The 24,644-nt window shown below is 33.7% G+C and overlaps 9 protein-coding genes across 9 annotated transcripts; 5 read left to right on the plus strand and 4 right to left on the minus strand.

Annotated features, from left to right (window-relative positions):
* Window positions 1–336: 336 nt before the first annotated feature.
* On the minus strand, window positions 337–19,097 carry LOC113552812. The gene is made up of 4 exons (XM_026955751.1): window positions 18,758–19,097; window positions 14,874–14,887; window positions 8,240–8,617; window positions 337–731 (listed from the first exon to the last, which is right to left on the minus strand). The coding sequence occupies exons 1-4, from the start codon at window positions 19,048–19,050 to the stop codon at window positions 397–399; spliced, it is 1,020 nt and encodes a 339-aa protein (XP_026811552.1). The 5' UTR covers window positions 19,051–19,097; the 3' UTR covers window positions 337–396.
* LOC113552798 (histone H3-like) lies at window positions 995–9,249 on the plus strand. Its single transcript, XM_026955735.1, has 2 exons — window positions 995–1,345; window positions 8,868–9,249. Exons 1-2 carry the CDS (start codon window positions 995–997, stop codon window positions 9,195–9,197), a joined length of 681 nt encoding a protein of 226 aa, XP_026811536.1. The 3' UTR covers window positions 9,198–9,249.
* On the minus strand, window positions 4,765–5,500 carry LOC113552799 (histone H1A, sperm-like). Its single transcript, XM_026955736.1, has one exon. The coding sequence runs from the start codon at window positions 5,439–5,441 to the stop codon at window positions 4,812–4,814; it is 630 nt and encodes a 209-aa protein (XP_026811537.1). The 5' UTR covers window positions 5,442–5,500; the 3' UTR covers window positions 4,765–4,811.
* LOC113552808 (histone H2A-like) lies at window positions 10,193–10,705 on the minus strand. The gene has a single exon (XM_026955746.1). The coding sequence runs from the start codon at window positions 10,672–10,674 to the stop codon at window positions 10,297–10,299; it is 378 nt and encodes a 125-aa protein (XP_026811547.1). The 5' UTR covers window positions 10,675–10,705; the 3' UTR covers window positions 10,193–10,296.
* Window positions 11,036–11,649, plus strand: LOC113552803 (histone H2B). Its single transcript, XM_026955740.1, has one exon. The coding sequence runs from the start codon at window positions 11,088–11,090 to the stop codon at window positions 11,466–11,468; it is 381 nt and encodes a 126-aa protein (XP_026811541.1). The 5' UTR covers window positions 11,036–11,087; the 3' UTR covers window positions 11,469–11,649.
* Window positions 16,432–16,900, minus strand: LOC113552804 (histone H2B). Its single transcript, XM_026955742.1, has one exon. It carries the CDS (start codon window positions 16,846–16,848, stop codon window positions 16,468–16,470), a length of 381 nt encoding a protein of 126 aa, XP_026811543.1. The 5' UTR covers window positions 16,849–16,900; the 3' UTR covers window positions 16,432–16,467.
* Window positions 17,218–17,743, plus strand: LOC113552807 (histone H2A-like). The gene has a single exon (XM_026955745.1). It carries the CDS (start codon window positions 17,262–17,264, stop codon window positions 17,637–17,639), a length of 378 nt encoding a protein of 125 aa, XP_026811546.1. The 5' UTR covers window positions 17,218–17,261; the 3' UTR covers window positions 17,640–17,743.
* A 222-nt stretch (window positions 19,098–19,319) lies between the features above and the next one.
* LOC113552801 (histone H3) lies at window positions 19,320–19,841 on the plus strand. Its single transcript, XM_026955738.1, has one exon. It carries the CDS (start codon window positions 19,348–19,350, stop codon window positions 19,756–19,758), a length of 411 nt encoding a protein of 136 aa, XP_026811539.1. The 5' UTR covers window positions 19,320–19,347; the 3' UTR covers window positions 19,759–19,841.
* A 2,595-nt stretch (window positions 19,842–22,436) lies between these two features.
* LOC113552800 (histone H1A, sperm-like) lies at window positions 22,437–23,172 on the plus strand. Its single transcript, XM_026955737.1, has one exon. It carries the CDS (start codon window positions 22,496–22,498, stop codon window positions 23,123–23,125), a length of 630 nt encoding a protein of 209 aa, XP_026811538.1. The 5' UTR covers window positions 22,437–22,495; the 3' UTR covers window positions 23,126–23,172.
* The last annotated feature ends 1,472 nt before the right edge of the window (window positions 23,173–24,644 follow it).

Here is a 24,644-nt window from a genome sequence, read left to right on the forward strand (position 1 = left end):
ATTATCAGCATTTATATAAAATGAAGTTTAACTGTTATATCATTAAGATAGTAATATGGGTAATAACATATTATGAATACAATAATAGATAATAGATATACTGTTTTGAAAGTGTATATTGAACGTTTTTGAAAAAAAATTTATTGGAAGTAATACGTATTAAAAAAATCATAATAGTTAAAATAGTTCTAGTTGCAAACGTTTGTCTTTTTGACAAAAATAATGGTTTTTAATTGGTTTCTTGACATTTTGTTCTATAAGAAATTAGGAATAGATATATAATTTAAAAATTTTTAGAAACTAGTTGTTGATACAAATGTCTTAGATGTAAATGAAAAATTTGGTGGCCCTAAAAAGGGCCTTTTAAGTATAAATAAATTTTAATGTTTCATAATTTTATCCACCAAATCCGTAAAGTGTACGGCCTTGTCTTTTTAAAGCATAGACAACGTCCATGGCAGTAACGGTTTTTCGTTTAGCGTGTTCGGTGTAGGTGACTGCATCACGAATCACATTTTCCAGAAATACTTTCAATACTCCGCGGGTCTCTTCGTAGATCAAACCGGAGATACGTTTCACTCCACCACGACGAGCTAAACGACGAATGGCAGGCTTGGTGATTCCCTGAATGTTATCACGGAGTACTTTTCGATGACGTTTGGCACCTCCTTTTCCAAGACCTTTTCCTCCTTTACCGCGTCCTGTCATGATTGTTGGAGAAATGTTTTTAACTAATATAGAATATTACAATTATTTGTCGTATGATGTACAGCTGTTGTGCGAGTAGCTGGTTTTATATGTTTCTATAGTGAAACCGGCCAATCGTAACAAGACAACGGGTTCTCCCACTTTTTAAATTCGCTGGCTGTATTTTAACCAATGAACGCGGTGTGTAAGATACGATTTTGCGTATATATACGGGTGCATTCATTTGATCAACATCAGTCGAACGCGTTTACATACGGGTTAAATTTATTTCTCAGTCTTGTTAACAATGGCGCGTACGAAGCAGACAGCCCGCAAGTCTACGGGAGGAAAGGCTCCCAGGAAGCAGCTGGCCACCAAAGCCGCCCGTAAGAGCGCACCTGCCACCGGAGGAGTGAAGAAACCACATCGTTACCGTCCAGGAACCGTCGCTCTCCGTGAAATCCGTCGTTACCAAAAGAGTACCGAACTATTGATCCGCAAATTACCGTTCCAACGTCTGGTGCGTGAAATTGCCCAGGACTTCAAGACTGACTTACGTTTCCAAAGTTCCGCCGTCATGGCGTTGCAGGAAGCCAGCGAAGCTTATTTGGTCGGTTTATTCGAAGATACTAACCTGTGCGCTATTCACGCCAAACGTGTCACGATCATGCCTAAAGACATCCAACTGGCTCGTCGTATCCGTGGTGAACGCGCTTAACGGTTTATTATTATTATTACTTTAAAAAGGCCCTTTTAAGGGCCACCAATCAAGATTTGACTGTAACAACTAACTAGATAAAATCTCAAGACAATTTGCTTATAGCTAGATGTGGATTTTGGTGTCCGATCATATCGACTAACTATGTAACAGAAAACATATAGATAATACTACAGCTAGGAGTCTTTGATATTTACTACTTTTTAGATAACCTTATAATTTATTTTCTTGCTGATTATAAATAATTTTATTTGAATTCTCAAAGATTAAGTCGAAATAGTATGGATTATTATATATTAGTATTGGACAGGTATAACATTGCACTGTTCTTGGATAGAATAATGAACTGCGGAATCTTAATTAGGTATATGCGATAAATGCCATTGTTTTGATATCATGTCTTGATAATATTGTTGGCATTCAATAACTGTTATTCAAAATATACTGCTTTTTAATCCTTTCATTACTTATTTAATTATGCTGCATCAATATATATATATATGTATTTTATAGTTATTTAGCACTAATCTTAAGTTTGATAAAATTTGAAGGATATACAGGGTCAATGTGATGGACATTGGGAGTTAAGTCAAAAATTAAAACTAATATAGTTAAATTTAACAAGTATGATTTTAAATGAAAAAACTTATTTCTAGGAATTTGATGGCACCTACTTATATTATATTAATCTTATAAAAAAGTAAATTTGTGGACTGCAGAGTGATATAACTCTGCCCGAGAAATTAGTTAATTTAATACTTTAGATCTGGACCCAGAGTACAAGCGGCAATGTTAGGGCACGGTCCAATGACTCATCTAAGTCTGATGATTTGGGATATAAGACTAATCTAATCGTACAGCATGTAAAGACCTGTATATATACAAAGTCTCCTCTAAACGAATACACGTTAAAAATTAAAAATTGTTTTATAAAAGAAGCCGAAAATATATTGATATAGCTCAAAGCTGTACCAGTGGGGAGTGAGGCTAGAGTGCATGCCCCCCGGACGCATGGTTTAAACGGGGCGCCAAAAAATTTTAATGTATCATGATAAATAAAATAGGGGGTGAATATTTTTAATTTTGCCCTGGGCGCCAAATCTTAACGGCACGGTTCTGGGAGAGCTAATACAAATAATCCTTTGATTATGATTTAATAGTACAAATATGTATTTATTTATTGTGTATTTTGTAGAAATGAAATCCAATTAATGTAACATATTATGCGTAAACAGCATGGTCACGACGACTCGTAGTAACTAGTGATATCATTGCAATAGGTATAGGTACATTAATAAATATTAACATAATAGCAATAGTAAAATGACTACGTTGATATATATATAATATATATTTAAATAGTAAAACGATTACGTCGATTTACTACATCGTCCTATCGGTCGTTTTTTGTCTGGGTTTCATTCTTGTGATCTCGTGTACTGTTGGCTCTCCGCTGACCATACTTGACTGGCCCAGCTTATCTGTATGCTTTTGAGAATTCCCACTAGGTTTAGCTCATTAAATATTCCTCATATTCTGCTAGAAAGGAGATTTTAATTTGAACCCTACGTCAACAATTTAGAAGTAGGTACCTACGAATGTATTTTATCGTTAAGTAAAAACTTGTTAAGTATGATAAAGACGATATTTGGACGTTCCCCTCACGGATTTTAGTGGTAAATGGTAATACACGTTTCCTCAATCTATATATTTATATAAATTATTACAGATAATCATGAGTTGGAAAATAGATTATTTGGTTTTACTCCAATATACCTATTTCCAATTAAATTTTATTGACTATTAAACGTCTATACGCTATACTCCTTATTCATAAATATTTATAAAGTTTTAAATATTAAATAATACAAAAGTCAATAGTTCAATAAACACAATACATATTTTATAAGTTATAAAGAATATAAATTTAATGTATTAGTTATAAATTATAACTAATACATCACTATATTATATAAATTCACCAGTAAATACTATAAAAAATAATTACATCTTAATTTTTATTTATATACCTAAAGACATACGTGTAATAATGTGTTATGCAGCATAAATTAAATTTTGTTATGGTTAATTTTTAAATTAAATGTTATTTTTATTTTCTATTTTATGTGGTAAGACCTGTTATTAGGTAAGCCGATTCATGTATTAAGAGAACGAAAATTCCAGTTTAATGTTTATCTGTATAGAACTGCATATAACTGTATATCCACAAAAGAAAAAGTAATTTTATAAAAGATTTTTTTTGTCCGGAAAAAAATTCAAATTCAATTTAAAAAAAAAAAAATAGCGATGCTTTCAAAATATTCATTAATTATGTATTAAAATGTAATAATTAAACAATTATTATAGAGCATATGAATAAGTTAGACTTAAAAGGACGTCATACCCGCATGTGTTGTCACTGTCTTACGAACGTAAATCATAGCAAATTACCGTTCAGCAGATTGATTCAAATTACAGTAGGTGAATCATAATAATATATATTATATTAAAATATTATATGAATATATTCCTTATTATAATGTATTTTAAAGTAATTTCAAGAGAATTTAGGCCTTAAAAAACTAAACATGTAGTAGTCGTAACTATTTGTATACTACATAAATTGTAGAATACTAACCTTTTTTTTAGTTTTCCAAGAATACTTTTGGTTCATTTGATTAGTCGTATTTATAAACAATGTTAGAAAAACACGGAATAGTGATGATTTTCCAAGTATACTGTCGACATCCATACGACATGGTAAGTACTTGGTAAGCACACCAGATGTAGGAATGGGATTTAATTATTATTACACTTACACATTAAATTACTATAAACAAAACAAGTATAGTATTAAAAAATAAATATTAAAATCATAGAATTTAAATTTTTCTTAAAAAAAATTTAAATTGTCAATTTGAAAGCACTTAGAAAATTTGTACTATTTTTGGTGATATTATAATATATGCAAAAGCAACAACTTCTGAGCACTAGTAATGATATATAAGAATGTATGTCAAAATAAATTATGACGTATGATACACTTAGCATATTAGGCTTGGTATTAAAAATAATTGGGAAATGATTTTATATTTCACGGCAACTACTGTCGATGAAAAATATGATAGGACTTACTAAGAAAGGTTTAAGTTTATTAGTATTGATTTGTAAGTTGTAAGTAATACCAATAATACGTTTAAAGTATAACATTACAAACAATATTGTTGTTGTGGAGAATTGTGAATATTATTATTATTACTATTCATCGGTATTGATACCATGATTCATAAATATGAATTCTTCTCAAAGTGAGTCCAGCACAACGAAAAATCTTAGTTGCATTAAAAAATTTGGTGGTCCTGAAAAGGACCGTTTTAAGGGTTGAAGATGATCGATTTGGATCAATTTACTTCTTTTTGGGAGCTGCTGTTTTCTTGGTTGGAGTTTTCTTCGCCTTGGGTTTGACAGCGCCAGCAGGTTTTTTCGCCTTGACCGGAGATTTTTTCGGTTTGGCAGCCTTAGGTTTAGCGGCGACAGCTTTTTTGACTTTTTTAGCTGCCGGTTCGCCGGAAGCGGGCTTCACCTTCTTAGCGGACGTCGATTTCCTCTTTACGGCACCGGGAGCTTTGACTTTTTTGACGACTGGTTTCTTTTTCTTGACTACAGCTGCTTTTTTCGGTTTGACCTCGGCGACCGGTAGTTTGAAGTGACCAGAAGCGCCTGTGCCTTTGGTCTGAACGACTGTTCCGTTGGCGACGGCGGCTTTCAGAAATTTCCTAATGAACGGCGCCAGCTTGGCGGGATCGACTTTGTAATTAGCAGCCAAGTATTTCTTGATAGCCGGTAAAGACGAACCTTTTTTCTCCTTGAGTTCCTTGATGGCAGACGTGACCATCACGGAAGTGGTCGGATGAGTCGCGGCGGGCTTTTTTGCCTTGGCAGCAGCAGCAGCAGTCTTCTTCTTAGCGGGCACCTTTTTAGCGGCCGGCGACGCAGCGACTGGTGCCGGGGAAGCGAGAACGGCGGTTTCTGTCATGGTACCGTTGGTGATGATTTAGACTGTAGTACAAGTGAACTAGTAATATTACTATTGAATATAACGCCGAGCAACGAAACTGTTGTTACATATATATACTATACCGTACCGACTAGTAAACCGTCGTGATTCGCGTCGTTGACACAGCTGCGGTTGTACAGACATTTTTCGCGATTTCTCTGCAAGAAATAGTTGTACGAATCTGGTTTTGAACTTTCTAGAAAGCCAACTAAATTCCAAAAGATTCCATATAGCTTTTCTGACGTTATCTGGTAACATAAAATCACCACGGATCGTTATTCACACGCTTCCAACCGTATTTTCGTAGACCACGTTTAATGGTCTACCGTATGACGGAAAACAATCTTAAAGTTACAAAAACTTCTCAACCACATTCTATACGAGTTTCCCAAGACCTGAGTGTTTGCAGATTGCAAATCGACCGATATGGTGATGAACAGTGGCTTTTCAAAATTGACGATTTTAGGTTGCTGTTATGGCACGGCGTCATTGACGTTTATACCATTGAAATGTTTACACGACGGACTTTACCTATAAATCTAATCTTAATCGTATTCACCTTAAATATTCTTAAAAAATAATCACAGTATTACTCCATTAAGGGATTTCGGTCAAAATTCGATTTTAAATAAACAAAATTTAACTTAGCTGTACATCATCGGTTATCTCGTATCTGATATTTATCATAGTTTGTACGCGTAGTAAACCGACGTCGCAGCTCACACTGTACACTATTATTTTTTTCTATGATTTTTTAGCATTTAACATGTTGTTGCAGGTACCTTGATGATGTCATACTGTTTTTATATAGAGTATCTTATTCTTTATCATCTAAGACATGAATTGATAGCACAGGACGTTGCCGAAACCACCGGGGAACCTAAGACACCATCTGATGTACAATCAGCGTTGACAATGTTTAATAACAAACGTAAGTATTATGTAAATTTTAAAGACAATTCAACTCATAAAATTGTATTCTAAAACTTTTGATATTATGATATCACAATGAAATAGGTAAATATACTAATCTTTTTTGATGCACTGCAATGTCACAGAGAGCATTTTATTCAAACGGGACATTTTTGCGGAGAATAACATATGTATACCGAACATTGTAAACGGAATAAAAACTTGTAGGAAAACAATTACCGAAATAAAATAATATGTGTCCTTAATATTTTGACGATAATTTAAGAACTACAAATGTTATTGATGTGAACGGATTTAAATTTTATATCGACCAATCGAAATATTATATTATATATTTGCATTTTTTCTAACTATCGAAGTAGGTAGGTGATTAATCTTTTGTATAACGTAGGAACAATGTGAATACTGTACAGGGTAAAATTTTTAAAAATAGAATAGATACTTTTTTAATAATTATATTTTTTACAGTCGATAAAAAATAACAAAAAGATTACCTCTGTACTTATAAATTATAACGTATTTGTAATTAAATATTATTAACGCTACTGTAAGCATTTAAAACGTTTTTATTAAAATACATTTTCACAATATGGTTGTGTACATGTGTAATATTATATTCTGTGGTTTTTTTTTCCAAAATTCACCAATAAGTTACATACATTAATGTTTTTTTTTTATTATTATCGCCAAAAACACTCTTCTTATTAAAAAAAATGTGTAAATTATTTATTTATTAGAATTTATTATTTAAAATAATGTTGACGACTTTTTAAATAATAAATAATAATTTGTAAAATTATTTCTTTTTTTTTATACATACATGATTATACAATACAAGATTTTTAAATTTAATTCAATTTAAGTTAGTACACTGTTGTACCTATCTATTAAAAAAAAAAAATTGATATCTGGCCGGCGATTGGTGGTAGCGAGTAAAATTATTTGTACCTAATGTGAGATAAAAACCTGATGGCAGATGCGGATGATATTGTTGCTAATCATTATTAATCACTATTATCGAAAATGTAAATACCTAATTAATTGTTGAGTGTATATTTTAAGCATTTTCATACCGCCCAAATAGACAATAATATTTTGGGTCTACGCCTCTATGGATGTAATCACCAGGGAGGTAAACTATTGAATATTTATGTCTATTGTCTAATAAGATTAAATAACTTTAAATTGATAATATTAAAACTACAAAGGTCCTTATTTACTTGCTAAAAACACATAGCATTAATGATGTGTAAACGGGGCGGTCTGACGTTTTTACCCGCATAATAAAAGCAATGTGTTTGGTCGAGTTTCTTACAACGTGTTTGAGCGAAACAATATAAAAGATAAAAATAATGATATAAAATCAGATCTATAGTTAATTTTAATCAACCTAAATATGGCACAGTCTTACATGCAGGTCGGGCAACTAGAGTTATCATAGTTCTAAATATCAATTTGCTTGAACAGTGAAATGTGAAGTTGTATTTATAATGTTAGTGAGTTTATGTCAAAATATGGATCTTAAAATTGATTGACAAAATGAAATAATCGATGCATTTCAATTGAAAACCATATTTTTAGTGATTTTAAGTATATTAAAAAAAAAGTTTGCCCAAACGTATTTACGCCCGTCTAAACGAAAAAGATAGTTAATTTTATAATTCCATTAGTTTGATTGTAATATAGAGTCAGGAGAGGATATTATATAAATGTAGTAGTTGTTTTATAATGTGTGGTGGCCCTGAAAAGGGCCGTTTTAGGGTGAAATTAAAACTAAAATGGTTAAGCACGTTCTCCACGGATACGACGAGCCAGTTGAATGTCCTTGGGCATGATTGTAACACGCTTGGCGTGGATGGCGCACAAGTTGGTGTCTTCAAACAAGCCGACTAAATACGCCTCGCTTGCTTCTTGCAATGCCATGACAGCGGAACTTTGGAAACGCAAGTCGGTCTTAAAGTCCTGGGCGATTTCACGCACCAGACGTTGGAACGGCAATTTGCGGATCAACAACTCCGTGCTCTTCTGGTAACGACGGATCTCACGGAGAGCGACGGTTCCCGGACGGTAACGATGTGGTTTTTTCACACCACCGGTGGCTGGTGCGCTCTTGCGAGCGGCTTTGGTTGCCAGCTGCTTCCTAGGAGCCTTGCCCCCGGTAGATTTACGTGCGGTCTGCTTGGTTCGGGCCATTGTTGAATTTGGTTGAGTAGATTGTATGTCTAAGTGTAGAACACGATTAATTTAATGTGGTCGTAACGAAACTCACCATTATTTATATACAAAACGGATTCGTATCTTTCGTTTTCATTGGTCCGCGCATTGTCGATAATCGGAGAGTGGGAGAAATCAAATAGAGCATTTCGATTGGCCGTGCGTGCTCCGTGAAACGTATAAATACAGAGACATTTGATAAACGGGATCAGTCAACGTTCAGTGTTCATTGGAGCAACTTGTCAAGTATTCAGCTAGAAACTACATAAAATCAACATGACCGGACGCGGTAAAGGAGGAAAAGGTCTTGGAAAAGGAGGCGCCAAACGTCATCGTAAAGTACTTCGTGATAACATCCAGGGAATCACCAAGCCTGCCATTCGTCGGTTAGCTCGTCGTGGTGGTGTGAAGCGTATCTCTGGTTTGATTTACGAAGAAACCCGCGGTGTGTTGAAAGTATTCCTGGAGAACGTAATCCGTGATGCAGTCACCTACACCGAACACGCCAAACGAAAGACCGTTACCGCCATGGACGTCGTTTATGCCCTGAAACGGCAAGGACGCACCTTGTACGGTTTCGGAGGTTAATCCACATACATTCCCTACCCACCACGTACATCTTCTAAAAAGGCCCTTTTCAGGGCCACCAAATAAATTGTGCTAGTTTTTGTAAAATATCTTGTGGTTTTTAAGTGCGCCAATTAATAAAAATGAATGTGAGGTATTTACGTAGCCTTGAAGAGAAGGAGAGGCTAATAGAAAATTATTTACGTAAATGGTGGTTTGACTATCGCGAAGATACGATTAATATTTGAAAAAATATCGAATTTATTCAACATAAAATCCCTTAAACTGTGTCGGTGGGTATAATAAATAATACTACATTATAATATATTTCTCGATTGAATTTATAAAAACTTTTTGTCTATTTCTGCTGACGAAACAACATATCATTTATTTTTGTGTAAAATATCGATTTTATTTATTAGCACACAACTGTTCGTGTACGAGAAATGTCGTTGTTTACAACTTGTTAATTGCATTAACAACGTCGCATTGTCAAGGTGGATCTACCAGTCTTAGGATTCCAACATTTGATTACAGTTACAGCAACTGTACGGTTTATTAAATTTTAATAATATAATTATGATTTAATTATATATTAAATTTTTTTTTTTTGTTAATATAGTCATAATAATTTAACACAAATGGTGGCAGACAATATAATTGTGTTGAATTATAAAACCGTTCAGTTGCTGTATCTGTAATTTCTAGTTATTCACTACTTGTACTAATTTATCAGTAATATTAAATATTACTGATGTAAATAATATATTGTATTTATTATATATTTTATAATAGAAAAAAATTACAACTAAACAATCATAACCGGTACTGCTCAATTATTTATGCTTACTATATATGAAACAAAATATTAAATACTATCTATATTCATCATATAGATAAGAATTATAAGTCATTACACACACTACGTTGTATAATATTCACTAAATTTACTGTGAAAATTAATACAATTGAACAGTGTTAATAATAAATAAAATTTTATTTGGTCATAATAAGAACCGAAATCCACACATTATGTTATTTTACATCCGTGTTATGGAATGAATTTAGTGGCCCTGAAAAGGGCCTTTTTAGTAGAATATTATTTATCATGGGTAGTTACTTAGACTTTCTTTTCAGTCTTTTTGGGCAAAAGAACGGCTTGGATGTTGGGCAACACACCGCCTTGTGCGATTGTAACACCAGACAACAATTTGTTCAATTCTTCGTCATTTCTGATGGCCAATTGCAAATGTCTGGGAATAATACGGGACTTCTTGTTGTCACGGGCAGCGTTACCGGCCAATTCCAAAACTTCAGCTGCCAAGTATTCCATGACGGCGGCCAGGTATACGGGCGCTCCGGCTCCGACACGCTCGGCGTAATTTCCTTTTCTCAACAGACGATGGATACGACCGACCGGGAACTGGAGTCCGGCACGGGACGACCTGGTTTTGGATTTGCCTCCTTTCGATTTTCCTGCTTTACCTCTTCCGCTCATGATTATGGCTGTGGTTGACGACTGCTTCGAAGTAAACTCAAACACTGAATGGTCCGATGACAGTGAAATATACACATTATATAGTAAAAAACAGAAAGACAAACCTGTGATTGGATAGATTAAACATTATGACGATATAAAACCACACCGTTTGCTTTGTATATGCAGCTAAACGATGTTGTTTTAAATCATAATAATAATAATTTATGTTCATGAAAAAACTACTATTTTTATTAAACACATTAGCGCTGTTAAATCCTTTTTGTTCCGTCATACCTATTAGAATTTCTCAAATGGCTGTATGACGTGCTATACTTGAGTTAGTAATATATACGGTCGTTTTCTGTAATTCGACATCATACGTGTTAGAAGTGTCTCATCGTTAACAACTAACGTTTTACCATATATCAACCATGGCTCCAGGAGGTAAATCCGCAGGAAAAGCAATGAAAAAATCGTCGGGCAAGGCCCAAAAGAACATCGCCAAGTCCGACAAGAAACGCAAGCCAAAGAGGAAAGAATCGTACGCCATCTACATCTACAAAGTGTTGAAGCAAGTGCATCCCGACACCGGTGTTTCCTCTAAGGCCATGAGCATAATGAACAGCTTCGTCAACGATCTGTTCGAGCGTATCGCCGCCGAGTCCAGTCGTCTGGCCCACTACAACAAGCGATCGACCATCACCAGTCGGGAGATTCAAACCGCCGTCCGACTTCTGTTGCCCGGTGAATTAGCCAAGCACGCAGTCAGTGAAGGAACCAAAGCCGTCACTAAATACACCAGCTCCAAATAATTTACAACTACTGTGTAAAACCGACAATATTAAAACGGCCCTTTTCAGGGCCACTACTTTTCACTATCAACTCCATAACATTACTACTACTGATTAATGATAATTTAAAATTCAATTTTTGAATAAAGAATCCCGTCATGGCATTACAGGAAGCCTGGGAGGCGTATTAAACCTGGTAAAGTTTTCGTTATATAAAATACAAATATAAGTAGTAAGTACCTATAATAAAAATGGATACAAATTTAAATTTTTTTGTTGTTTTTTTTTTTTTTTTTTGAAAACGTCTGGTGTCCAAAAATTCTATATTAGACTATAAAACGTGTTAAATACACAGAACATGGATAAAGAAAATTTTCAAAAAGAAACAGAAAACTTTTAATTTGTATACATACCCATTTACGTTTTGAACTCTGGATCAGTTCTGAAAGGAAGCATATATTTACTTACACATTTTTATTAAATAATGCCTTGCTTTTAATATCATGAGGTTATAACTATAATAACATACAGCGTGTAAATAATATTACTGTCGTATACAGTATGTGAGTAGGTGACTATAAACATTATAATGTATTTATGATATATTATACAATATATATTTTAGTTTGTAAATTATTATCATAAGTAGTGCCCGAAAAGCAAATAATTGTGTTTGGGGTGACGGTAGTGTTTCAGGAACGGCCATCACCACGCGTGTACGACAAATAGATTGTAATATAATCTATAATATTATATTATACGAACGCATATTAATGAATTGAAGATTTCGAATCTTTTTTAGTCATATTGTACATATAAACTAGGTATATAGTGGTGCATTTAAGGGGTGAGGGGGGGGGGTGGCAAAAGGGACAAATGCCCCAAGCGGCAAATTTTGAGGAGTGGCAAAATATTCTAATTTTTATTATTGATATTGCTCTAAGAATACTATTATAGTTTTATGTACACCTTCAAGGAATTTTTTAAAAGGGTCAAAAATTGAACAATGGAAGAAAATCGTTTTAATTCATTAGCAATCCTTAACACTGAAGCTGGCTTAACAAAAACTATTAATTTTAATGATATTTTTGAAACTTTTGCTTCTCAAAAGTAAAGAAAAAAATTATTATCCATCGATCATTTTATTATATATAATTAATAATAAATATTAGATATTTAATCTAATATATGCGATGTTAATGTTTGTACATATAATAAATATTGATTCTGTTTTCTATATTATTCATATAATATATATATTAAGAAAGGAATATTCACTTTGAATAAAAAAGATTAGGTTAACGTTAGGATATGTATTACTATTAAATTATCTAATACAAAATCACAAAACAACTTTATGATTTGTTTCATAAAGTTAATTTTTTAATTGGTTAACTTAGAATTTATTTTTTATAAAAACGGCAAAAAATGAGGGGTGGGGGTGGCGAACAAATTATTTTGCCTCGGAGTGCTTATATATAAAATGCCCCTCTGGGTATATAGTATCTGGCCTAGTTGTGAAGCAACATCAAATTAATACGACTCGTAAGTGTGAAGAGTGTTTTGCCATTGGCGTAGAATTCGGTAGGAATGTTTTATAAGTATGACGGCCGTGCGTTGGGAATGACTACACATGGTAGTTATGAACCAAGCTTTATAATATATACCTATGATGATATGGACGCATTCTAATTTTTAACACACCGATTTTGAAAAACCGACGACGTACGTAAAATTGTGGTTCAGTCGGATAGGGCACGAAAGCAATGTAGGATTGAGGGTACGAGAAAGAGGAGACACGGTGTCTGGCGATAAGTCACCAACGCACGTTCTCCGGCACCCCGTGGTATGACGACTTCGCAGGTGTCACACGCTCGGTTGTAGACACGTTAAACTGCCTTTGACGGCTAACCGAACGACACCACCTATTATACAATTACGTGGCACGGCGGCTAGCGGTACCGGAGTGGATAACGATGTTGCATTAACAAATAACGACACCAGGGTCTATTCTATGTTCAGTGTAAGCATGTAGATGTAATCAACTTCCGAAAAATAACACTGAACATATTATACATAGTTCCAATGTACCTGTACGATTCAATATTATGTGCAGCATAGTTTAATAATATATACTATTTGTATGCGTTATAAATATAATATTATTATAAGTATACGGTCCTTATAGTTTCTTTCAATTCAATTCTGCCGATAATTACTTTATAATTAATCGGCTTTCTATTCAATGTCCTGGAATATTTGAAGTACAATATTAATTTGTACTTGAAAACCCAAAATAATGTATTAATTCAATGTCCTGTAAAATTGCAGTTCGTACAATTTTTTACATTTTCTATACTTCATAATAAACTGCAATAATAAAAATTATTGTCCCACTAAACATATAACTAAATAAAATTTGATGACCGTTCTTACTGATCAAATATCACTAAATTAAGAACATCTATACTATAATATTATTATTTATGTGTTGAATTCCGAAACTACTGAAATTAATGAATGTGTAATGATATAGATAGTTCGTAGGTTACATTAATACTAAAAGAGCTGTAATTGGAATTAGAATGGTATATATGATAACACCGTAGGTACACGATAAAAAAATAAAAGTATTTAAAGTAATTAGACATATTTTTAATATCCAAGCAACCACTTAAAAGAAATAACAAACAATATTGAAACAATTAAAAATACATATATCTATAGCTATATAAAAAAATCTCTTTTATAGAGGTCAAATTGAAAAATCCTTTCTTAAACTACATGCTAAGCTTTGTACAAAATGTCAAGTCTCTAGAACCGGTTCGGTCGAGGCATTAATGAGTGAATTACTAAATATGTAGATAAAAAAAAATAAATAAATAAATAGATGAAAATTCGTTTTCCTTTGTTGTCATAAAAATACATGCAACTATTGGAAGAGAATATATATTATAGAGGAGAGTTATAATTGTGAACCGTGATACAGGGGTAGAGGAAATTTAATGCGTTGTTCACAAAATTCATTAGAATAGACCCTGGTGTCGTTATTTGTTAATGCAACATCGTTATCCACTCCGGTACCGCTAGCCGCCGTGCCACGTAATTGTATAATAGGTGGTGTCGTTCGGTTAGCCGTCAAAGGCAGTTTAACGTGTCTACAACCGAGCGTGTGACACCTGCGAAGTCGTCATACCACGGGGTGCCGGAGAACGTGCGTTGGTGACTTATCGCCAGACACCGTGTCTCCTCTTTCTCGTACCCTCAATCCTACATTGCTTTCGTGCCCTATCCGACTGAACCACAATTTTACGTACGTCGTCGGTTTTTCAAAATCGGTGTGTTAAAAATTAGAATGCGTCCATATCATCATAGGTATATATTATAAAGCTTGGTTCATAACTACCATGTGTAGTCATTCCCAACGCACGGCCGTCATACTTATAAAACATTCCTACCGAATTCTACGCCAATGGCAAAACACTCTTCACACTTACGAGTCGTATTAATTTGATGTTGCTTCACAACTAGGCCAGATACTATATACCCAGAGGGGCATTTTATATATAAGCACTCCGAGGCAAAATAATTTGTTCGCCACCCCCACCCCTCATTTTTTGCCGTTTTTATAAAAAATAAATTCTAAGTTAACCAATTAAAAAATTAACTTTATGAAACAAATCATAAAGTTGTTTTGTGATTTTGTATTAGATAATTTAATAGTAATACATATCCTAACGTTAACCTAATCTTTTTTATTCAAAGTGAATATTCCTTTCTTAATATATATATTATATGAATAATATAGAAAACAGAATCAATATTTATTATATGTACAAACATTAACATCGCATATATTAGATTAAATATCTAATATTTATTATTAATTATATATAATAAAATGATCGATGGATAATAATTTTTTTCTTTACTTTTGAGAAGCAAAAGTTTCAAAAATATCATTAAAATTAATAGTTTTTGTTAAGCCAGCTTCAGTGTTAAGGATTGCTAATGAATTAAAACGATTTTCTTCCATTGTTCAATTTTTGACCCTTTTAAAAAATTCCTTGAAGGTGTACATAAAACTATAATAGTATTCTTAGAGCAATATCAATAATAAAAATTAGAATATTTTGCCACTCCTCAAAATTTGCCGCTTGGGGCATTTGTCCCTTTTGCCACCCCCCCCCCTCACCCCTTAAATGCACCACTATATACCTAGTTTATATGTACAATATGACTAAAAAAGATTCGAAATCTTCAATTCATTAATATGCGTTCGTATAATATAATATTATAGATTATATTACAATCTATTTGTCGTACACGCGTGGTGATGGCCGTTCCTGAAACACTACCGTCACCCCAAACACAATTATTTGCTTTTCGGGCACTACTTATGATAATAATTTACAAACTAAAATATATATTGTATAATATATCATAAATACATTATAATGTTTATAGTCACCTACTCACATACTGTATACGACAGTAATATTATTTACACGCTGTATGTTATTATAGTTATAACCTCATGATATTAAAAGCAAGGCATTATTTAATAAAAATGTGTAAGTAAATATATGCTTCCTTTCAGAACTGATCCAGAGTTCAAAACGTAAATGGGTATGTATACAAATTAAAAGTTTTCTGTTTCTTTTTGAAAATTTTCTTTATCCATGTTCTGTGTATTTAACACGTTTTATAGTCTAATATAGAATTTTTGGACACCAGACGTTTTCAAAAAAAAAAAAAAAAAACAACAAAAAAATTTAAATTTGTATCCATTTTTATTATAGGTACTTACTACTTATATTTGTATTTTATATAACGAAAACTTTACCAGGTTTAATACGCCTCCCAGGCTTCCTGTAATGCCATGACGGGATTCTTTATTCAAAAATTGAATTTTAAATTATCATTAATCAGTAGTAGTAATGTTATGGAGTTGATAGTGAAAAGTAGTGGCCTGAAAAGGGCCGTTTTAATATTGTCGGTTTTACACAGTAGTTGTAAATTATTTGGAGCTGGTGTATTTAGTGACGGCTTTGGTTCCTTCACTGACTGCGTGCTTGGCTAATTCACCGGGCAACAGAAGTCGGACGGCGGTTTGAATCTCCCGACTGGTGATGGTCGATCGCTTGTTGTAGTGGGCCAGACGACTGGACTCGGCGGCGATACGCTCGAACAGATCGTTGACGAAGCTGTTCATTATGCTCATGGCCTTAGAGGAAACACCGGTGTCGGGATGCACTTGCTTCAACACTTTGTAGATGTAGATGGCGTACGATTCTTTCCTCTTTGGCTTGCGTTTCTTGTCGGACTTGGCGATGTTCTTTTGGGCCTTGCCCGACGATTTTTTCATTGCTTTTCCTGCGGATTTACCTCCTGGAGCCATGGTTGATATATGGTAAAACGTTAGTTGTTAACGATGAGACACTTCTAACACGTATGATGTCGAATTACAGAAAACGACCGTATATATTACTAACTCAAGTATAGCACGTCATACAGCCATTTGAGAAATTCTAATAGGTATGACGGAACAAAAAGGATTTAACAGCGCTAATGTGTTTAATAAAAATAGTAGTTTTTTCATGAACATAAATTATTATTATTATGATTTAAAACAACATCGTTTAGCTGCATATACAAAGCAAACGGTGTGGTTTTATATCGTCATAATGTTTAATCTATCCAATCACAGGTTTGTCTTTCTGTTTTTTACTATATAATGTGTATATTTCACTGTCATCGGACCATTCAGTGTTTGAGTTTACTTCGAAGCAGTCGTCAACCACAGCCATAATCATGAGCGGAAGAGGTAAAGCAGGAAAATCGAAAGGAGGCAAATCCAAAACCAGGTCGTCCCGTGCCGGACTCCAGTTCCCGGTCGGTCGTATCCATCGTCTGTTGAGAAAAGGAAATTACGCCGAGCGTGTCGGAGCCGGAGCGCCCGTATACCTGGCCGCCGTCATGGAATACTTGGCAGCTGAAGTTTTGGAATTGGCCGGTAACGCTGCCCGTGACAACAAGAAGTCCCGTATTATTCCCAGACATTTGCAATTGGCCATCAGAAATGACGAAGAATTGAACAAATTGTTGTCTGGTGTTACAATCGCACAAGGCGGTGTGTTGCCCAACATCCAAGCCGTTCTTTTGCCCAAAAAGACTGAAAAGAAAGTCTAAGTAACTACCCATGATAAATAATATTCTACTAAAAAGGCCCTTTTCAGGGCCACTAAATTCATTCCATAACACGGATGTAAAATAACATAATGTGTGGATTTCGGTTCTTATTATGACCAAATAAAATTTTATTTATTATTAACACTGTTCAATTGTATTAATTTTCACAGTAAATTTAGTGAATATTATACAACGTAGTGTGTGTAATGACTTATAATTCTTATCTATATGATGAATATAGATAGTATTTAATATTTTGTTTCATATATAGTAAGCATAAATAATTGAGCAGTACCGGTTATGATTGTTTAGTTGTAATTTTTTTCTATTATAAAATATATAATAAATACAATATATTATTTACATCAGTAATATTTAATATTACTGATAAATTAGTACAAGTAGTGAATAACTAGAAATTACAGATACAGCAACTGAACGGTTTTATAATTCAACACAATTATATTGTCTGCCACCATTTGTGTTAAATTATTATGACTATATTAACAAAAAAAAAAAATTTAATATATAATTAAATCATAATTATATTATTAAAATTTAATAAACCGTACAGTTGCTGTAACTGTAATCAAATGTTGGAATCCTAAGACTGGTAGATCCACCTTGACAATGCGACGTTGTTAATGCAATTAACAAGTTGTAAACAACGACATTTCTCGTACACGAACAGTTGTGTGCTAATAAATAAAATCGATATTTTACACAAAAATAAATGATATGTTGTTTCGTCAGCAGAAATAGACAAAAAGTTTTTATAAATTCAATCGAGAAATATATTATAATGTAGTATTATTTATTATACCCACCGACACAGTTTAAGGGATTTTATGTTGAATAAATTCGATATTTTTTCAAATATTAATCGTATCTTCGCGATAGTCAAACCACCATTTACGTAAATAATTTTCTATTAGCCTCTCCTTCTCTTCAAGGCTACGTAAATACCTCACATTCATTTTTATTAATTGGCGCACTTAAAAACCACAAGATATTTTACAAAAACTAGCACAATTTATTTGGTGGCCCTGAAAAGGGCCTTTTTAGAAGATGTACGTGGTGGGTAGGGAATGTATGTGGATTAACCTCCGAAACCGTACAAGGTGCGTCCTTGCCGTTTCAGGGCATAAACGACGTCCATGGCGGTAACGGTCTTTCGTTTGGCGTGTTCGGTGTAGGTGACTGCATCACGGATTACGTTCTCCAGGAATACTTTCAACACACCGCGGGTTTCTTCGTAAATCAAACCAGAGATACGCTTCACACCACCACGACGAGCTAACCGACGAATGGCAGGCTTGGTGATTCCCTGGATGTTATCACGAAGTACTTTACGATGACGTTTGGCGCCTCCTTTTCCAAGACCTTTTCCTCCTTTACCGCGTCCGGTCATGTTGATTTTATGTAGTTTCTAGCTGAATACTTGACAAGTTGCTCCAATGAACACTGAACGTTGACTGATCCCGTTTATCAAATGTCTCTGTATTTATACGTTTCACGGAGCACGCACGGCCAATCGAAATGCTCTATTTGATTTCTCCCACTCTCCGATTATCGACAATGCGCGGACCAATGAAAACGAAAGATACGAATCCGTTTTGTATATAAATAATGGTGAGTTTCGTTACGACCACATTAAATTAATCGTGTTCTACACTTAGACATACAATCTACTCAACCAAATTCAACAATGGCCCGAACCAAGCAGACCGCACGTAAATCTACCGGGGGCAAGGCTCCTAGGAAGCAGCTGGCAACCAAAGCCGCTCGCAAGAGCGCACCAGCCACCGGTGGTGTGAAAAAACCACATCGTTACCGTCCGGGAACCGTCGCTCTCCGTGAGATCCGTCGTTACCAGAAGAGCACGGAGTTGTTGATCCGCAAATTGCCGTTCCAACGTCTGGTGCGTGAAATCGCCCAGGACTTTAAGACCGACTTGCGTTTCCAAAGTTCCGCTGTCATGGCATTGCAAGAAGCAAGCGAGGCGTATTTAGTCGGCTTGTTTGAAGACACCAACTTGTGCGCCATCCACGCCAAGCGTGTTACAATCATGCCCAAGGACATTCAACTGGCTCGTCGTATCCGTGGAGAACGTGCTTAACCATTTTAGTTTTAATTTCACCCTAAAACGGCCCTTTTCAGGGCCACCACACATTATAAAACAACTACTACATTTATATAATATCCTCTCCTGACTCTATATTACAATCAAACTAATGGAATTATAAAATTAACTATCTTTTTCGTTTAGACGGGCGTAAATACGTTTGGGCAAACTTTTTTTTTAATATACTTAAAATCACTAAAAATATGGTTTTCAATTGAAATGCATCGATTATTTCATTTTGTCAATCAATTTTAAGATCCATATTTTGACATAAACTCACTAACATTATAAATACAACTTCACATTTCACTGTTCAAGCAAATTGATATTTAGAACTATGATAACTCTAGTTGCCCGACCTGCATGTAAGACTGTGCCATATTTAGGTTGATTAAAATTAACTATAGATCTGATTTTATATCATTATTTTTATCTTTTATATTGTTTCGCTCAAACACGTTGTAAGAAACTCGACCAAACACATTGCTTTTATTATGCGGGTAAAAACGTCAGACCGCCCCGTTTACACATCATTAATGCTATGTGTTTTTAGCAAGTAAATAAGGACCTTTGTAGTTTTAATATTATCAATTTAAAGTTATTTAATCTTATTAGACAATAGACATAAATATTCAATAGTTTACCTCCCTGGTGATTACATCCATAGAGGCGTAGACCCAAAATATTATTGTCTATTTGGGCGGTATGAAAATGCTTAAAATATACACTCAACAATTAATTAGGTATTTACATTTTCGATAATAGTGATTAATAATGATTAGCAACAATATCATCCGCATCTGCCATCAGGTTTTTATCTCACATTAGGTACAAATAATTTTACTCGCTACCACCAATCGCCGGCCAGATATCAATTTTTTTTTTTTTAATAGATAGGTACAACAGTGTACTAACTTAAATTGAATTAAATTTAAAAATCTTGTATTGTATAATCATGTATGTATAAAAAAAAAGAAATAATTTTACAAATTATTATTTATTATTTAAAAAGTCGTCAACATTATTTTAAATAATAAATTCTAATAAATAAATAATTTACACATTTTTTTTAATAAGAAGAGTGTTTTTGGCGATAATAATAAAAAAAAAACATTAATGTATGTAACTTATTGGTGAATTTTGGAAAAAAAAACCACAGAATATAATATTACACATGTACACAACCATATTGTGAAAATGTATTTTAATAAAAACGTTTTAAATGCTTACAGTAGCGTTAATAATATTTAATTACAAATACGTTATAATTTATAAGTACAGAGGTAATCTTTTTGTTATTTTTTATCGACTGTAAAAAATATAATTATTAAAAAAGTATCTATTCTATTTTTAAAAATTTTACCCTGTACAGTATTCACATTGTTCCTACGTTATACAAAAGATTAATCACCTACCTACTTCGATAGTTAGAAAAAATGCAAATATATAATATAATATTTCGATTGGTCGATATAAAATTTAAATCCGTTCACATCAATAACATTTGTAGTTCTTAAATTATCGTCAAAATATTAAGGACACATATTATTTTATTTCGGTAATTGTTTTCCTACAAGTTTTTATTCCGTTTACAATGTTCGGTATACATATGTTATTCTCCGCAAAAATGTCCCGTTTGAATAAAATGCTCTCTGTGACATTGCAGTGCATCAAAAAAGATTAGTATATTTACCTATTTCATTGTGATATCATAATATCAAAAGTTTTAGAATACAATTTTATGAGTTGAATTGTCTTTAAAATTTACATAATACTTACGTTTGTTATTAAACATTGTCAACGCTGATTGTACATCAGATGGTGTCTTAGGTTCCCCGGTGGTTTCGGCAACGTCCTGTGCTATCAATTCATGTCTTAGATGATAAAGAATAAGATACTCTATATAAAAACAGTATGACATCATCAAGGTACCTGCAACAACATGTTAAATGCTAAAAAATCATAGAAAAAAATAATAGTGTACAGTGTGAGCTGCGACGTCGGTTTACTACGCGTACAAACTATGATAAATATCAGATACGAGATAACCGATGATGTACAGCTAAGTTAAATTTTGTTTATTTAAAATCGAATTTTGACCGAAATCCCTTAATGGAGTAATACTGTGATTATTTTTTAAGAATATTTAAGGTGAATACGATTAAGATTAGATTTATAGGTAAAGTCCGTCGTGTAAACATTTCAATGGTATAAACGTCAATGACGCCGTGCCATAACAGCAACCTAAAATCGTCAATTTTGAAAAGCCACTGTTCATCACCATATCGGTCGATTTGCAATCTGCAAACACTCAGGTCTTGGGAAACTCGTATAGAATGTGGTTGAGAAGTTTTTGTAACTTTAAGATTGTTTTCCGTCATACGGTAGACCATTAAACGTGGTCTACGAAAATACGGTTGGAAGCGTGTGAATAACGATCCGTGGTGATTTTATGTTACCAGATAACGTCAGAAAAGCTATATGGAATCTTTTGGAATTTAGTTGGCTTTCTAGAAAGTTCAAAACCAGATTCGTACAACTATTTCTTGCAGAGAAATCGCGAAAAATGTCTGTACAACCGCAGCTGTGTCAACGACGCGAATCACGACGGTTTACTAGTCGGTACGGTATAGTATATATATGTAACAACAGTTTCGTTGCTCGGCGTTATATTCAATAGTAATATTACTAGTTCACTTGTACTACAGTCTAAATCATCACCAACGGTACCATGACAGAAACCGCCGTTCTCGCTTCCCCGGCACCAGTCGCTGCGTCGCCGGCCGCTAAAAAGGTGCCCGCTAAGAAGAAGACTGCTGCTGCTGCTGCCAAGGCAAAAAAGCCCGCCGCGACTCATCCGACCACTTCCGTGATGGTCACGTCTGCCATCAAGGAACTCAAGGAGAAAAAAGGTTCGTCTTTACCGGCTATCAAGAAATACTTGGCTGCTAATTACAAAGTCGATCCCGCCAAGCTGGCGCCGTTCATTAGGAAATTTCTGAAAGCCGCCGTCGCCAACGGAACAGTCGTTCAGACCAAAGGCACAGGCGCTTCTGGTCACTTCAAACTACCGGTCGCCGAGGTCAAACCGAAAAAAGCAGCTGTAGTCAAGAAAAAGAAACCAGTCGTCAAAAAAGTCAAAGCTCCCGGTGCCGTAAAGAGGAAATCGACGTCCGCTAAGAAGGTGAAGCCCGCTTCCGGCGAACCGGCAGCTAAAAAAGTCAAAAAAGCTGTCGCCGCTAAACCTAAGGCTGCCAAACCGAAAAAATCTCCGGTCAAGGCGAAAAAACCTGCTGGCGCTGTCAAACCCAAGGCGAAGAAAACTCCAACCAAGAAAACAGCAGCTCCCAAAAAGAAGTAAATTGATCCAAATCGATCATCTTCAACCCTTAAAACGGTCCTTTTCAGGACCACCAAATTTTTTAATGCAACTAAGATTTTTCGTTGTGCTGGACTCACTTTGAGAAGAATTCATATTTATGAATCATGGTATCAATACCGATGAATAGTAATAATAATAATATTCACAATTCTCCACAACAACAATATTGTTTGTAATGTTATACTTTAAACGTATTATTGGTATTACTTACAACTTACAAATCAATACTAATAAACTTAAACCTTTCTTAGTAAGTCCTATCATATTTTTCATCGACAGTAGTTGCCGTGAAATATAAAATCATTTCCCAATTATTTTTAATACCAAGCCTAATATGCTAAGTGTATCATACGTCATAATTTATTTTGACATACATTCTTATATATCATTACTAGTGCTCAGAAGTTGTTGCTTTTGCATATATTATAATATCACCAAAAATAGTACAAATTTTCTAAGTGCTTTCAAATTGACAATTTAAATTTTTTTTAAGAAAAATTTAAATTCTATGATTTTAATATTTATTTTTTAATACTATACTTGTTTTGTTTATAGTAATTTAATGTGTAAGTGTAATAATAATTAAATCCCATTCCTACATCTGGTGTGCTTACCAAGTACTTACCATGTCGTATGGATGTCGACAGTATACTTGGAAAATCATCACTATTCCGTGTTTTTCTAACATTGTTTATAAATACGACTAATCAAATGAACCAAAAGTATTCTTGGAAAACTAAAAAAAAGGTTAGTATTCTACAATTTATGTAGTATACAAATAGTTACGACTACTACATGTTTAGTTTTTTAAGGCCTAAATTCTCTTGAAATTACTTTAAAATACATTATAATAAGGAATATATTCATATAATATTTTAATATAATATATATTATTATGATTCACCTACTGTAATTTGAATCAATCTGCTGAACGGTAATTTGCTATGATTTACGTTCGTAAGACAGTGACAACACATGCGGGTATGACGTCCTTTTAAGTCTAACTTATTCATATGCTCTATAATAATTGTTTAATTATTACATTTTAATACATAATTAATGAATATTTTGAAAGCATCGCTATTTTTTTTTTTTTAAATTGAATTTGAATTTTTTTCCAAGATTTGAAGAATTGAAAGAAGAATGTAACTCGGCTGCGACGGGTAATTCAGCTAGTAAAATATTATTCCAAGCTGTAATTTTAACCCAATTCACTTTAGTCAATAAACTGTAAAAATCTTTCGAGCCACTGATGTTTATAATTCTAAAAATTATAGAACATACTAAGTCATCTTCTTCGCAACACTAACTTCACAGTAGCAACTTTTCGTTGTACTAATTGATTGTATAATATACAAAATCGCTAGTTCAATGATTTACATTTTTCTTGATTGAAAATCAATGTACAGAAATTAAAATCTATATCTACGTCGGCCTCTAAAACCAAGCTGAAATATTATGGAAGTATTGACTATTGTCTTGTCTTAAATAGATTGTG

This window comes from Rhopalosiphum maidis, chromosome 2 (genome assembly GCF_003676215.2).
Source record: "Rhopalosiphum maidis isolate BTI-1 chromosome 2, ASM367621v3, whole genome shotgun sequence".
Taxonomy (NCBI): Eukaryota; Metazoa; Arthropoda; class Insecta; order Hemiptera; family Aphididae; genus Rhopalosiphum; species Rhopalosiphum maidis.